The sequence below is a fragment of the Panthera tigris genome, chromosome B1, assembly GCF_018350195.1.
Source record: "Panthera tigris isolate Pti1 chromosome B1, P.tigris_Pti1_mat1.1, whole genome shotgun sequence".
Taxonomy (NCBI): domain Eukaryota; kingdom Metazoa; phylum Chordata; class Mammalia; order Carnivora; family Felidae; genus Panthera; species Panthera tigris.
Window position 1 is genome coordinate 125292835 of NC_056663.1, and position 17347 is coordinate 125310181.

General features: G+C 37.3%; 1 protein-coding gene across 3 annotated transcripts in view; it reads right to left on the reverse strand.

Annotated features, from left to right (window-relative positions):
- BMPR1B (bone morphogenetic protein receptor type 1B) overlaps positions 1 to 17347 on the reverse strand; it is a 412007-nt gene that overhangs the window by 13328 nt on the left and 381332 nt on the right. For all 3 annotated transcript variants that reach the window (XM_042984157.1, XM_042984155.1, XM_042984158.1), the window contains 4 exons: positions 13858 to 13954; positions 12621 to 12759; positions 8379 to 8571; positions 7281 to 7578 (listed from right to left, as the gene is read on the reverse strand). In XM_042984157.1, the coding sequence (XP_042840091.1) occupies positions 7281 to 7578; positions 8379 to 8571; positions 12621 to 12759; positions 13858 to 13954 (727 nt within the window). The remainder of the gene's footprint in view (positions 1 to 7280; positions 7579 to 8378; positions 8572 to 12620; positions 12760 to 13857; positions 13955 to 17347) is intronic.

The following is a 17347-nucleotide window of genomic DNA, read 5'->3' on the forward strand; positions in this document are numbered from 1 at the left end:
AGATCCAACATTGGCTTTCATCCCTGTTAATGTACCAGTATGATACAGGCTTAAGTAGAATGTGAAAAAACATAAAAATATAATTTGAATGAGGCACCTGGGTGGCTCAGTGGGTTAAGCATCCTACTCTTGATTTTGGCTCAGGTCATGATCTCACAGTTCATGGGATCGAGCCCCACATCCGGCTCTGCACTGACAGCTCAGAGCCTGTTTGGGATTCTTTCTCTCCCTCTCGCTCAGCCCCTCCCCCAGTTATGTGTGCACACGCTGTCTCTCTCCTTCTCTCTCTCAAAATAAATAAACTTAAAAAAATATATCTAAATATAAATATATAAATATAAATATATATATTTATATTTATATCTTTTTTGAACAAAATAAATTAAGGGTTGTCAGGCAACTTCCTCCCCAGGAAAAAAAAAATTGTTTTAGAATCTTACATTACTGGGTACTTTTCTTTATGAACTTTAGGGACAGTGGGCTGGGACAGGATTAAATAAAAACACCTAAAATTTTCTGAATAAAAAATAAACAGTAATTTGGGAGGTTGGGGGTAAAGAGGCAAGTCAATTAGGGAGAAAAAGGGTTCTCCCCTCTGACCTAGAGTCATGACAAGATGTTAAGCTTCTGTAGGAAACAAAGATCAGGAAAATGTTCTGGTGGCATGAATTTCATGACTAAATTTTACACAGTGCCCTACAACATATCTCAGCAAAGCTCTCTTCAACCTTGAGTTGACAGTAAAGTGTCGTCAAGTGTCGTCAGTGAGTTGAGTGTTCGGCAAAGAAAAGAATCAGCCACTATATTATGTGGAGGTATAGCAAACATATATATAGAACATATATCAAAGATATAAGGCTGATAGGACAGAGAGGAAAACAGTTCCTTAGGGTCCCCAGATGCACTGTGAATGAAACCGAGTTCCCTAGTGTATTAAGTAGGATTAGGGCTGATGAAGTGTAATTTTATTTGATTCTCAAAATGTAGGATGCCCTCAGCTAGGACTACATAAAGAGGCATGAAAACAAACTTCCTATTTCTGACCAAAATCATTTGGATGACAGTGGTAGGATAAAGAAAGTGGCAGCATGGTGGTGTAAGAGGTCTACAGAGGAGACCAAACCTTCCAGCATTCAAACACTCTCAGTGGCTCCTTCTTGTCCAACGGGGATACAAAGTGATCGAGGGTCCTCAAGGCAACTGCTTTAGGCAGGGAGAGGGCAGCAAGGCACACTGACACTGTGAGACAATGGCAGCAGAGAAGGGAAGAGAAGGCAATGAAAGGATACAATACTAAGATTTTCCTCTTCTGAAGGTGACAAGGAGGGCTGATGAAGTAGGCACACGGGAGAAGCAATAGGACCTGCTGGAAGACAGATTTCATTACTGACGTGGTTTAGAACCTTGGGCGCACAGTGACAATTTTAATCGGTTTTATTGTCTATGGACAGTGCCACTCCCTACTGCGTATGTGGCCCCCTGGGTCTGGCCCTGGTACCCAGAGTGGCACGTGCACACTGCAGTTCTTAAAGTAACCAGCAGAGGGAACCGTGGAGCTCCTGTGAATGCAGAGAGGCTCAAAGTGGACACTCCAGCAAGGAGCCAGAGAGAGCTGGAGGATGAGCCTGGGCAAAGCATGGGACTGCGGAATAGGGCACGACTTACACTGTCAGCCATGATGCACCAGAGCAGGGGCAGGCAAAAGATTTTTATTTTGGTGGCAGAATATAATAAAGCAGATTTTTAAAAACACAGTCTTCGCCTTAACCTTGTTTTGGGTTAACTATTTTTCAGGTTCATTAAACCTCCCAATTATAAACACATAGCAGGAATTCTTGCAAGAAGAGTTGCGTAAAGGAAAAAGCCACAGGTTCGGCACAGTGCACATTCACCCTGTACCATCGGCTGAAGGGAGAGGTGCACGAAAGACATGAAGATCCCACTGTGGCCATGAGAAACCAGCTTGGGGAATCAAGATGTTAGCTCCAACCAGGTGGCTGTGGCTCATGAAGCCTTTGGTCACACGCAGGTGGTCTTCTGCTGGGTGTTGCTGGTGTCTAAAACAGAGAGATGAAAGAAGGAGAGAGGGAGAAGGGAGATAAAAAGGTAATAGGGAAGGAAGAGAAGCAAACATCGCATACCTTTAATAATCTAAAAAGGGGTTTAAAAAATAAGAATTCAGTGATCAAAAAAGAATGAAATCTTGCCATTTGCAAAACATGGATGGAACTAGAGTGTATTATGCTAAGTGAAATAAGTCAGCCAGAGAAAGATAAATACCGTAGGACTTCACTCATATGTGGAATTCAGGAAACAAAACAGATGAACAAAAGGGAAGGGAAGCAAAAATAAGATAAAAACAGAGAGAGAGGCAAACCATAAGAGACTCTTAAATACAGAGAACAAACTGAGGGTTGCTGGGGGGGGTGCGGTGGGGGAAGATGGGCTAGATGGGTGATGGGCATGAAGGAGGGCACTTGTGGGGATGAGCACTGCGTGTTGCATGTAAGTGATAAATGACTAAAGGCTACTCCTGAAATCATTATTGTACTATATGTTAACTAACTTGGATCTGAATTCAAAAGAAAAAAGAAAAAGAAAATAAACTACTCCAAAACAATAAATAAACAAGAAGAACTGAACTTCCAAGAACAATGAAAGAAGGACAGGAGGCATAAGACTTGTAAGGGAAGCCAATGGTTTGCTTGAGGCTTGCAAATGACATCTGAAATTAACCACTCGGGAAACATAGTAGAGCCTCCAGAACCTCCTGGTAGGAAGACAGAAGCAGCCTCCCAACGCATGAAAGACCCTCCTGAGCCTTCAGAGGAAGGGACTGTGCACATCCCTGGGTGTTTCCTACAGCATCTGGTAGGTAACAGTGGTGCTGGCCGGCCACGCTGAACTCTGCCCAGTCAGATGCTAACCAATGAGGACAGTTTTCTGCTGCACTTTCAAAAAGACTCAATGCTTCTACAATTAAATCCTGAGACATCTCAGGATTTCTGAGCAACAGAACTTTCAAGCTAAAAACCCTTCAAAAGAGGGTGGACATGGCTGCAAAACCCTGACAGAGAGCGGGGATTCTGCCACTAATCAGCGGAGTTCTCGGACTCCGACGAGTCATTTAGGCATGCCACTTTTTAAATATACCACTAAGTACACAAACCAGAGGCAGGGTTAGTGCTAATGGCATCAGAAGGACGCAGAGGAAATGCAGTGCCCCCTGGGCTGGGTCACTCCACCTCCTTTGCATTTGGACAAGTTGACAAATATCAGCTGGGAGATCCGTGTTACAGACTGATCTCCATTGTAGTTTTTCTATTTAAAATTTAATAGCAGAGAAGTTCTAAACCAGGATTTGTTTTCCCCTAAGAAAATATATTATTCTGACACTGAAGGACCAGTGGGGTTGCTTGATCCTCCAAAGTAAAAAGTGAAAAGATTGATAAGTTCCTTTAAGGGATTTCACATGTCATTGTTTTGTCCTCCCAAGAGAGATTTGGGGTTACGATGATGTCTGCTTCAGCATCACCTGGATTAAGTCTCTGTTGGGCAAGAAATACATCAGCACTTACGTCATTTTCAAGAGAGTGCATGAAAAAAAAAATGAAGACAGCCTAAAAAAAATTATACGAGCAGGAAATCTCTGAAGCATAGTCCACTCTCTCTGTGGCTCTCAACTTCCTTGGGAACCTCCCAGAAATTACTTAAAAGCCTGAGAGAACACTTACCATGTAGAGACCATGGTAAAGATTAAATTCTCACAGGAAGTTCACTTATGAAGTCTGAGAACTCCACACTGGGTTACCTCTGACCCCACTTGTAATAAGATCTCTAACGATTTCTGTGTGTGCACGTGCCCCAAAATAGGAAAATCAGGAAAAGAGCAGAAACCAAAGAAATATATAAAACAAGGTTTAAAAGTAAAGCTCAAAAATTGAGAAAAGCAAAGTTCCTTTGAAACACAGAAAATAAAATGTGAAAAGGACCTCTGAAATTATCAAATGCAGCCTCCATTTAATGGAAGGAAACTGAGGTCCAGAAAAGTAAATGGGCCCACAACTGCTCTAGCCATGAGATTTGTGCCTCCAACAGCCACGGTTTCACAGCTGAGCCAGTGTCCTCAAGCCTTCCTCTCTTGATGAACAAGTCAATATATGCCAAACAGAGCTCTGAATTATCCCTTAAAGCACTCCCCTCTGCTTCCTGGAATCAGGGTTCACATGAAATTTGAAAGATCATTTAGTTTATTCTCCTTATATTAGCAGAGCTGAGTTTCAGAAATATAACACTCGCTTTTCTTGCCTATTTTAAGATCTTCAGAGAAGAAAAGTCCTCAATTACTCTGATATTGCCAAGATGTATTGCTTCAAAACAATGTTGGAATACCTATAACAAATAATTCACTATGTCATGTCAAATGGGAAATACATTAATGAATCTGGCACGGATCCTGCTCTCAAGATGCCCAGTGACAAATAGGCAAGATGAGGCAGGTACTAATATACTTATACTATCAGGCAGACAAGGGCTGGGAAATTACCAGGGAGTAGAAAAGATGATGTCATTATTCCTAGCTAGAGGATGGTTAAAGTGACTTAAAGGCAGCTCTGAGACCGGATTAAGGTACACGAAGAAGCAGGGGCATTTCAGACTGGAAACTATGCAAGGCACAGTAAACATGCAGTACATATGGAGAAAACAAATACATCAGTTTTGCAAAAGCACACATACAAACTGGAGGGTTTGTAGGACGTAAAACAAGGAAGGTAGGGGCACCCGGGTGGCTCATTGGGTTGAGCATCCGACTTTGGCTCAGGTTATGATCTCATGGTTCATGAGTTCAAGACCCACATCAGGCTCCATACTGATAGCACAGAGCCCATTTCAGATCCTCTACCCCCCTCTCCCTTTGTCCCTCCCCCATTCTATCTCTCTCTCTCTCTCTCTCAAAAATAAATAAACATTAAAAAAAAAAACAACAACCAGGAAAGTAGATTTAATCCAGAGTGTGTAGGACCTCTGGAGCTAAGAACAGATGCTTTTTTTCTTCAACCTGTAGTTCACAAGGGATTGTGTATCTGTCCATTAATACAAAATTTGGGAGCAGCACCTGTGTAATGGGCACCAAGGAAAGGCAGGAGGGATGTAAATTTGAGGAAAAAAAACATGGTATCTACCTTCATGGAGCTTAGTCTTCATTGGGAATAACAGACAAGCAGTCCATGAGTATTGCACAAGAGTATGAGAAATGTCATGACAGCGTGCACAGGGTCACACGGAGGGCAGAAGACTAACTAAAAGTCAGACTTAAAAGGGAATAATAAAAGGTGTCCCAAAGAAATAAACTGCAAAGATAAGTAGTAGTTATGCAAACAAAAGAGGAGATGCTGGGCACTCAGGTAAAGATAAAAACATGTTAAAACACCTGAAGGTGTGAGAAAGAATGAAGCATTCAGAATATATACTACAGTTGAACCCAAAGCTATAGGAAACCATGAAATTATTATGCTGTCCAAAATTATGTTTCAAGAAAATAAATCTGGCAGCAGCATGTAGGGAAAAAAAATGGAAAAATAGAAAAGACAAAGACTACAAAAACTACAAAGTGCTTCACTCCAGAATCTAGAAAAATGGTAGAGGACCCAAACGGGATTCAGTCCTAGTGGGAATATCATGGAGAGAGAATCCATTCAACTGAGCAAACCAAAAACTGAAGGAACAAAGGAAATGTCAGGCACCACACATTTTAGAATGGATCAACCACAACTGAGAACTAGAAAGGAAAGCAGGTATCAGCAGGAAATCTAGCAGTAGGGAAATATGTAAGAGACAGACCAAGAACAGAACCCACAGACAAAGAAAATGAACGTGGAATAAAGGCACATCAAGAAAATAGCAGGAAGAAAGGTTTGCACACTGTGGACAGTGGAATGACAATAAGAAAGGCTTCTGGTGACAAAGATCAATGGTACCCCTTAAAACAGGAGCTCAGGAGAGAAGGGAGAAGACACAAAATCACACAAGACATTGTGAATTACTGGATTCTGCAAGCAGATTACTCTATGGAACTCAAGAAATTTAACAGGGGAGGACCGAAGAGAGGCCGGGAATTTGAGAAGCATCATAGGATTGATTGATTGATTGACTGATTGATTGATTGATTTGGTAGAGGAGACTTAAAAAAGGCTGTAGATTAGAAAAAAGAATTCAGAAGAGAGAAGGGATTTTTTTCATGTTGTCAGGAGGTTCTTAATTTCCTCCTGCTTTGATTTTAAAGGTGAGAACTTCAATACCATCCTCTAAATGGTGGAGACCTTCCCGTATTGGGGGCCTATTAGTAAGTCACACCTCAGTCTTTACAAAAATACCAATCTATTAGTCTTTTCTCATGAGTTTTATTGTCCAAACATTTCATCATCTCCATGGCTTTTCCACTGTGCCCTTCTCCATATTCTATCAAGTCTTCTTTGGGGGAAAAAAAATCCATGAGAGGATCCAACGAATTAATAAAGGCTAAACCTAGATTAAGTTTTTAAAAGGGTAGTTAGTTCTATGATGACCCCTCTACGCCAGCAGTTTGCAAACTCATTCTGTTTTGTATTCAAAGCAAAGGAATCATTTCTTCTAACTAAATCATCTGCAAGATAAAAGGGGCTGCACTGATTAGGGGCAAAATAGAGCCCCACTTACTGGGTACTCTTCCTCCCCACTCTGTACAAGCTGCTGCTGTCACTCCAAGGAGCCCCAGCGGTCTGAAACCACTGTGTTATGACACATGTTGGTTTATGTGTTAGTCACTTTAAGTCATGGTACAGTAGTGCTGAACGCTGACCGTGCTTTGTTAGTTTCTAACATTTCTCATGGAATAGCTATGCAAACAATCTTTCTTCCATAAGATAAAAAAAAACCACGGCCTTTATCACCACATAACATGTAGATCTTTACTAAAACCTTTTCCTACCTACAAACGTATGCAGAATGCTCACCAAATCATCCCAGACATTAGGTACTCTTTTCTAAAGAGCTTCATGACAGCTACAAACCTAATGTAAACACTGTCTAGAAGCCAGGTCACCGAGGAGCAGAGAAACAACAGGACACAAATACGTGTTTCTTCAAATTAATGTTTCTACTTTTTCTCTCCAAAGAAACATCAAAATTAAGAAGGTTCCTCCTCTAAATTTCTTAGCAGCACCAAATGCCAGAATGTACAATCTATAAAAAAGGGATAGAAGAGAATCATAAAAAGTGTATTCATTCACTTTAATACTAACCTAATAAATTTGACGGCCAGGCCCAGGTCAGCTATACAGCACGTTCCGTTTTTCTTCACCAGGATGTTCTTACTTTTCAGATCTCGGTGGGCGATTGCCGGTTTGCCTTGGGTACTAAAGATTTCAGTGTGTAAATGACATAAGCCACTGACAGCAGAATAGGCTAACTTCAGCATTGATTTTGTATCTAGAGTGGTGGACTTCAGATAGTCATAGAGGGAACCGTTTTCATGATAGTCTGTAATTAGGTACAACTGGGTCCAAGACCCTGTCCCTTTGATATCTGCAGCAATGAACCCTAAAAGGAAGAAAGACAAAAAGGTTTGAAGCCAAGTGTTTTCTGAATACTATCAAGAATAATTCATATTCCCAAATACCATTCCTTGTCACAGAGGTGTCTTTGTTTAGTATTTCGTTCAGCTTTATGGTTATGCCTATGACAGTATTAAATTATGAATACCAACCAGAGGCCATCAAAACAGTAGAGGTAGAGGAACATTAAGCGTTTGTACCTGAAAACATGAGCCCTTTCTAGTCAGTCATTGATATTTACGTTATTATATTACAGTAAATAGTATACATAAGCCACGGTTTACAAAACAGGTCTGGAGTCAGGGCTTACACTCCATATTAAATTATACTCTTTCCAACTTGGATGATGCAGGTACATTACTTCTAACTTGAGAAAATGTTTTAAAAATCAATTCTCAATATAAACTCTGGATACGCGCACACACACACACACACACACACACCCTACAGATAAAACTTCTCTAACTTTTCACAACATTTAAACATGTGCTCCTTCAAATCCCTAAGAAACCCTAAGAAATTCTGGTATTACATTTGCATTTCCTGTCCCTGAAGAAAAAATTATTGGAGAGTATTCCATTTCCAGCCCACTATTCATTCACAGAAGTGGCTTAGTCATTCCTCCTGTGAGGTCTCCCAGTAGAAACTTATGACGTTCTTGGGCTCAGGCCAAGAAGAAAATGTCTATATATTTCATCATAGGTCTAGACAGATGAGTTAATAGGCAGATGTTAACAGAAAATAGAGGAAATCTAGGAAACCCTGAATACCGCTGTACCGACTCACCCAAAATGTTTTCATGCCTCATCAACACTGTCTGATATATTTCTGTCTCTCGGAACCAGCTGGCCTCCTCCGTGGTGAAGAACACTTTCACAGCTACCTTTTCGCCACGCCACTTTCCCATCCAAACTTCCCCATAGCGACCTTTTCCAATCTGTTTCACCATCTGAATCTGCTTAGCTATAGTCCTTTGGACCTGTTAAATCCCAAAACACACTGTTAGTGTATTCGCAGCACTACAGATTTGTTTAATCTTTTTTTTTTTCCTCCTCCAGAGAAGAAACAATTACTGCATGCAAAATATATTTAGCCAGTAGTTTTTCTTTACATAGACACATTATTTATATTTATTTATTATTTTATACTCTCCCCTTTTAAATGTTTTTGAGATTGATTATGGATTCTGAATTTTTGAATTATTGCTTCTACATTATTAAATATTTCATTCTACCTATTATCATTCTCATAGAGGAAAAAAACCTGAATGGTTCACCGTCACTAGCAGAATAAAAACACTTTTCACTCCCACTACTGTAGCGGGATACTGGACACTCTGAAAGGACTCACCCACCATACACTTGATCTTGGATAAATTACAATGAAACACAATTGCAATGCATTGTTGGACACAAAGAAATAAAGGAAATCTCCAAGTAAGAAGGTCAGGGTAGAGGGAGGAGGGTGGGGAGGAGGAGGGAGGGAAGAGCTGAGACCAGAGCAGGGAACAGTAACCATTAGCACATACAAAAGCCAAGCTGCTGTCTGGGTGAAGAATAACATGAGCACTGCGATCTGGAATCTAAACTCTGACCCCTTTAAAAGTAGAGAAACTGAACCTAGGGCTTTGGCATTAAGTTGGGACCACTGAGTGACAGTAAATTTGCCTGAGGTTGGTAGCACCCCATGGCTTCCAGCAAGAACAAACAGAAATACTCTCCAGAGAAAATCACTTGCAGAATATTTTTCATCCCACCACTACAGCCAGCTGTTAGATACCTTGAAGGAACACTTGCCACCATACAACTTGATCGTGGTAAGATGTAAGAAATAAAAAACTATAATGAGTTATTGGCCTCGCAAAGAAATACAGGAAATTCCCAAGACGAGGCAGGTAGGGAAGAAAGAAAATGAAGGGGGAGAAGGAAGGGAGACAGGAAAAGAAGATCCCACAGAATAAATTCCTTAAAACCAAAAGAAACAGCCACTATAAATAAGAGTCAAGAAAAACAACCCAAGTAGATTGAACCCCTTCAGATTTCAGATACAGGAATTTTCAGACGTACAATGCCACGGAACACTGTATGAAATATGTAAAGAAACAGAAGACAAATGAAAAAGAAGGAAGCAGCAAATAATTGTTGAAAATTACACTCTGAAGTGGAACCGTTAATTGTCACAGTCGAAAATGTAAAATGGACAGGTAGAAGAAAAAGAGCAGGTTAGATCTGGAGAGGAAGTTAAGCTTGAAGAGAGCTCTAAAGAACTAGAGAGAGCAGTAGAAACAAAGAGAAAGAAAATATGAGAGGAAAGTGGTCTAAGGGTTAAATGTCTCTTTACATATGATCTGCGGCCCATCTGTACTCACATGAAAATACTGTAAGAACTCCATGCACTGAAATGGCTAAGTATTGATGATAATTTACATAATTTGGGAGGCATATATAAAGAACCTAATACAAAACTCTCACAAGATCTGACCAGAAAACTGGAATGAATTCTTAGCAGAAATGTGCTTTGAATCAAGTAAAGTTGAAATGTTTCTTTATACGTTTACACTTTTAAGGACCAATACAACTGAGTCCACCCAGATAATCCAGAATAATCTCATCTCAAGGTGACTTGATTAGCAACCTTAAGTCCCCTTTGCCACGTAAAATAACAGATTCCAGGGATTAGGACATTTTGGGGGGCATTATGCCTACCAGAGATGTCTACCAACTAGGGTCGGTTCTGTTTTTGCATCATGGATGATTTTATTAATTCAAGAGGTCATGCTAACCATTGCCAGAGGCATTAACAGCACCCATATCAGACTAGAAGCTTTTAGGAAAAAAGATAAAATCTGTTTTTTAATGCTGTTTTCTAAACGAAGGATTGAAAAATTAAAGCATTGCTGACATGCAATTAAGCCACTCAGCCTGAAGTAAATAAGGAACTCTCCAGAAGAGTTCAAACATGCTATTCAAGGAAATGTTCAATGTATTTCCACTTCTAAATGGGGGAACAGCGGCACCAAGGGCACTAAGCAGCTGAGAGACAAATCCGCAAATAGTTAAATTACTGACTAGGGAGGACACTTCCCACATTTATTACAGAAATTTTGTATTTAATTTACAGATGTTACAGAGCACTGTGTATGGAAATCTACAGAACATTTTCTGACATAAACAGTTTTGCATGCACTTCTTTTCTAACAATAATATAGCTTCTCGTAATTTAATAAATGTACTAATGGAATTGGCAATGCTTGAAAGAATAGGAACTTATCTCAAAGATAAAAAGTGTCACTAAATTATACTCAGAAATTTAAAATGTACTTTAGTTTTGAGATTTATTATAACTTCTAAGGAGGAAAACACTGGAAAACAAATAGGTTTCAGTTCCAAGAGCATAAACATCTGATTCATTAATACTGAAGGGGATTTTCATATTTGTACTTTTCTTTTAAAAAATTATAATATACAGATTTTAAAATATAAGAACCGTATCTGCTACATATTAAATTCTAACAATTAAAAAAACAGTAAATTTGATAATAAAAACCTCTACAGTAAAATAAATATTTACATCCTAAGTAGTATCAGTTTGGTCATAATGACTACCTCACAAGTTATCTTCTGTCTGGTCTATTACCTGCAGAGGACATATTAATCAAAGAGAAAAGTGTTTCAGTTATGCAAAATAAGTAAGCCCTGGAGATCTGTTGCACAGCACAATGCCTACAATTAACAGTAGTGTATTGTATTCTTAAAAATTTGCTAAGAGGGTGCCTGGCTGGCTCAGTCAGTTAAGCCATGATCTGACTTAGCCTCAGATCATGATCTCATGGTTTTTGGGTTCGAGCCCCGCATCGGGCTCTGTGCAGACAGCTCAGAGCCTGGAGCCTGCTTCAGATTCTGTGTGTGTCTCTCTCTCTTCTCTTCCTCTACTTGTGCTTGCACTCTTTCTTCTCAAAAATAAATAAACATTAAAAAAAAATTTAATTTGCTAAGAGAGTAGTTCTTACATTATATGTTCTTACATTAAAAAAAATAACAACAAATAAACAAGACAAAATAACAAGAACAAAATAACAAGAGGGCAGGAGGAAACTTTTGGAGATGATGAATAGGCTCATGGCATAAATTAGGGTTATGGTTTCACAGATGTATACTTATCCCCAAACTCTTCAAATCGTATACATGAAATATATACTTTTATACATTAAGTACATATAGCTTTTATATCTCAAAAAAGTTATAATTCTTGACTTGAGATTAAAAAAAAACTTTTAGTACTACAATAAGAGGTCATGAAAACAATCAAGTAAATATGATATCCAAAGTCAGAACCAGACAATAAAGATTAGGTAAATCAATCTTAAGAGTTTGTTAAATATATACATACATATATATATATATATATATATATATATATATATATATATATATATATAAATATAATTGTTATTTTCTATCCCAACAATCTTTTTTGCATGGTCTATAAAGGAATCAAATGTTTTCTCATTAAAACAAATGCCTTGGATTCACTGTATGTTTTCTTCAAGTTTGGCGATGTTGACTATCAGAAAATTATACCTCTCATGAATGGAAAAGCCAGGACTTCATCCTGAAACATAAGTCCTCCAGCTGAAATGCAGTCTTCTTCCCCTGGAGAAGTACTCAGATCCCAGTTCGTTGTAATACTTTTGCCTTCAAAAGCCAGGCCAAAGTTCAGTAACACTATCCTTACTGAAAGCAGAGGGAAGATGGCTCCATACTTAAATGTTTTCTAATCTTCTCCTTATCAGAATGTCTAAGGGTCTGGATTGTAACCATACACTTACACTGAAAAACAATCACCTTACCCCCAATATGTCAAAATGTTATCAGAAAGCCCTTCATCTGAGATCTGATGTCTAACTGATAGTGTAGAGCTTCTCTTTGTCCACTACCCTATCTGTTTCAGTAAAATGAAACCCCATACTTATTGACATTTCCTCTCAGAAGACATTTCCTTTAAATTCAGGATATGTTCTTCTCATACCAGCAGAGGGAGGCCTGATCCACTTCCTGAGCTTTGAGACTGCTCAATTAAGTCTCTCAGGGATTCTCCAGGAGGAATGTACGTTTCGTCCTGTTCTAACCCAATGCTGTACCGAGGCCTGGTTTCTTGTCTTTTATACCTAAAGATGCACAGAGGAAGATAATTTAAGATACTGAATTGCAATGATGGGTAAAACACTGCAAACAAAACAGTCATCACAGCAGATTTCATTTTAGCACAAGAGAAGATAAATTTTAGTATTTATTATCCTTACATGATAAATGCTAGTACTTCTTTACCAATACAAGATACATGCTTACTATTTATTACCCTTAGTTATGATTTTCAAAATATAAATCATAATTATTTTGCTAACCTATTTTTTAAGTAAGCTACATGTTTTTACTTGGTCTCAACCATCTATAATTCTTCTTCTCCATTCAACTGCCTATTTCCCAGCAGGGGTTCAATATTTTTCTGTGGTTCCACTACTCATTGCCTAAAATTTCTCCCCTTAAGGTCCCTAATTAAAGCTGAAAATTTGGGGTTTACAAAAGACATAACAGAAAACTACTTCATCTAAGATAATGTATAAAGCAATAATACAGACAAATGAAAGAAATTTAAACTTTAGAAACATCTTGTCAATAATTATGCCTCCAATTAGAAATGAATTTACTTGAATCAACTCCTATTTGCAGAACAGTATCATAAATGAGTGTTACAAAAAGCAAATGATAAAAATTTAAAGGTCCTTGATATCTCACAAAGTAGAAAATAAGTTCTTAGTGAACAAAAAGTAACTCTCACTTAACTTTAATAACTGAGCTTATTTTAGCTGAATCACTAATAAAAATGTGGTTTAAAATTTTTCAGTATTAAGGGAAAATTGTTAACTTGGGAAATAAGGAATTACTAGAATGATTCTAGGTTCAACATGGCCATTTCTTCACTTATGATCAAACCTTAGTAACAAGTAGCTCCTGAATTCCCTAACTATCCTAAATTCCCTAAGGGTGAAATTTATCTGGGTGGCTTTGATGTCTGAAACAGAAATGAGAAGGTATCTATTAACAGCTTCATTAGGACAAATATTTTCAAAAGTAACTGATAGTATCAGGGAAATCTAAGATTTAATTCGGTCAAAGAAAGCTACGGCGAAAAATAACAGGTGGAACAGTCGTATGAGGATCATATTTCAAACTCAGAATTCTACATCCACGTGTCAGAAACTTACCTGAAGTAACAGAACAAAATAATAAGGACCAATAGCAAACTACAGACAGTTACAGATATAAGTAAGGCCTTGTGGTGTATAGGTCCATCAACAAAATCTGAAATTAAAAAGAAAGAGAGCCATAATATGGAGAATATTTTTTACTTAAAAATTAGGAAGCAACTCTTTCCTAAAAGCATTTGCTAAGCCCCATATACAAGATATAAAAGATCCTTTTAATCTGCCAATTGATAAGAATACTGTATATTGTATAGTAAATATATATGTGTGTATTAATATATATCTGTATTTGTATTAATATGTTTGTATATTTGTATATATTAATATATATAAATATATAATTGTATAGTAAATACATATATATATATATATATATATATATATATATATATACGTATTCCAAATTAAATAAGTTCAACTACTGTGAATCATTGTTCACCTAGGCATTTATTTCAAGAGCGTGAATTTCCTCCTCTCTGGAAGGAATAGGCTTGACACAGAATAGAAGTATAGAGTATGAATGAATGTAAATGGATCAATACCCCCAAAATAGAAGTAGGTAGTTCAACTTTATTTCAGATCCAGCTGATGGGTTTACAGGCTTTTCTCGTGTGATTTCTGGAGTGTTCCATATCATGAATTTGGATAAAAAAACTGGTCTATATTCTTTGTACATGAAAAACACGGTCATCTTATGATGGATACGAGGGAACAGGATTCCTCAAAAGTTGCCAAATACAGAAGATATGATGTGCACCACTTCAAACAAAGATGCCTTTCAAAACCACATTGCTAAATTTTCCATAAATTGCATCATATTTTAAAATAATGGGTATGTTCTACTCAAAGAATTATTGTGTGATCCTTTTATAGAACAAATTATTAAATATTATTCATGTTGTTTTAACTGCAGTTCTTGACAAATCAGATTTACTTACAGCATGATTTCTTAAACTTGGAAAGCTTTATACAAATGCATATTTACTGACTGTAACCTCAGAGATTTTTGTTCCAAGTATTTTATTTTTTTACAATCATCCCAGATGATTTATATGCAAGTAGTCTCTGAAACATATTTTGAGAAAACTGACCTAAAACCAGGTGCACTTATGTAGTAACAGAATTAGCAGTGTTCTTACTATGGGGACCATACTCCCTTGAGAGAGTGATTACTTTTATTTAATTTTTAAGGGTATTATTGTAATTTATGACTTTGGTTGCTATGAACAAGAGGTTTTCCAACTGCACTCTATACTTTTAACTGTATGGCTACCTAAATGTTTTGCCTGGGGACCCTATCTCACCCAATGTAACATTTTTTTTTCACTTAAAAATATTACATAGTCCATGAATAAAAACTAAAAAGCACCAACTAATGAAATAACTAAAATCGCCATCATCTCACTACTTAGGAAAATTACTATTAGCATTTAACACATGCTTTTGCAGTATCATTTCAATGAATAGAAAAAAAAAGCTTATGAGCAAACTATTTCACAAGAAGGCATTATATACACCCTTGTCCGTGGCAGCATTATTCACAATAGCTAAAATGTGGAAGAAACCCAACTGTCCACTGACAGGTGAAAAGATGAGCAAACTGTGGTACATGCTTACATACACGGAATATTATTCGACCTTATTGTGTTACGATATATGCTACAATTTGCTGACTCGTAAGGACATTATACCAAGTGAAATAAGCCAGTAACTTAAAGACAAACATTGTGTATGATTCCACTTCTACGAGATACTTAGAGGAGTCAAAATCATAAAGAGAAAGAGTAGAATGGTGGTGGTTGCCAGGAGCTGGGGGAAGCTGATGTTTAATACGTACAGAGTTTCAGTTTTACAAGATGAACAGAGCTATGGAGATGGATGAGGTTGATAGTTGTACAACATTACAAAAATATTTAGTACCACTGGATTGTATACTGAAAAGCAGTTACAATGGTAAATTCTATGGTGTATTTTACCATAGAGAAAAATTGGAGAAAAACAAAACAAAACACTGTTGCTTCAGAACTAGATTGTTTTCGTTAATAATACTGTGAATATTTTCAAAAACAATAAAAATTTTCTCCACATAAGTTTTAAACACTGCATGGTATATATGCAGGCACATCCTGATTAGAAAGTCAGTCTTCTGGGGCACCTGGGTGGCTCAGTCAGTTAAGCGTCCGACTTTAGCTCAGGTCATGATCTCACAGCTCGTGGGTTCAAGCCCCGCGTCGGGCTCTGTGCTGACAGCTCAGCCAGGAGCCTGCTTCAGACTCTCTGTCTCCCTCTCCCTCTGCCCCCCCCCTCCCTGTTTGTGCTCTGTCTCTCTCTGTGTGTCTGAAAAATAAATAAACTTTAAAAAAATCTTAAAAGAAAAAAATTTTTTGACGAAGTCAATCTTCTGATGTTGTATATTTAGAAGACCATGAAGATTTTGCTCTAATACACCTTTGCTGAAATACACAAAACCCTGTGAACACTCTTACAAGTACATCATGACAGATGTCAATGGTGATTTCTTTAATCTAGATTCCCAGAAGTAGAGTTATTAATTCAACCAATATATATTTCAAGGCTTTGCAAATACATTGTCAAAATGTCCTTTAAAAAATATTACAAAGCTTTATATTTCACCATCAGTGTGACCATATGTTTTAATTATTTTGAAGTAATTTCAGTCTTATATAAAACCTGTAAGGACAAAGAAGTCGAATATGTTCTTCACAGAGATTTCCCATTTTTAAAATTTTACCATACCTGTTTTATAATTGTCTTGCTCTCTCAGTACGGGTGTCTGTGTGTCCATCTTTATATATATATATATATATATATATATATATATATATATATACACACACACACATATATATATACACATATATATATGCATATATATACATAATATGTATATATAAATATGTATATATATTTGTATTCATATTTATGTTTATTTACTCATATGTATGTATAATGCAAAGATCATCTAAAGTTACAGACATAATGCCCTACCCATAAACACTTCAGAATGCACTTCCTAAGGACAAGGACAAGGTCTTACAAAATGGTAATAAAATTGTCAAAATGAGGAAATTAACATGAATACAGAAATTGAAAATAAATCTTACTTTGAAATATTTGGATTTTTGTTATAAACTATAATCCACAGGTCTTCATACTAGGCTGATAATCTTGTCATCAGCCTAAAATACGCTGAACAATTATTCATGATCTATACTACTTATAAAGTATTAATGGAAGCAGTCTGCATCTGAAAAGACTAAATAAGAGACCATTAAAGAAATGCAGTTTTGTATTTACAACTTCAGAGACACTGCCAACGGTCCAGAGAGTAAGATGTTCAGGAACCTGACCCACACTGCAGGACAGGTCCAAAAAGCCATTTAGGCTTTAACACCAGCAGAAATTATACAAAGTAGCACATGCACTGTCTGGCAAGTGGTGCTTAGGAAATCTTGAAAATAACTTGAGG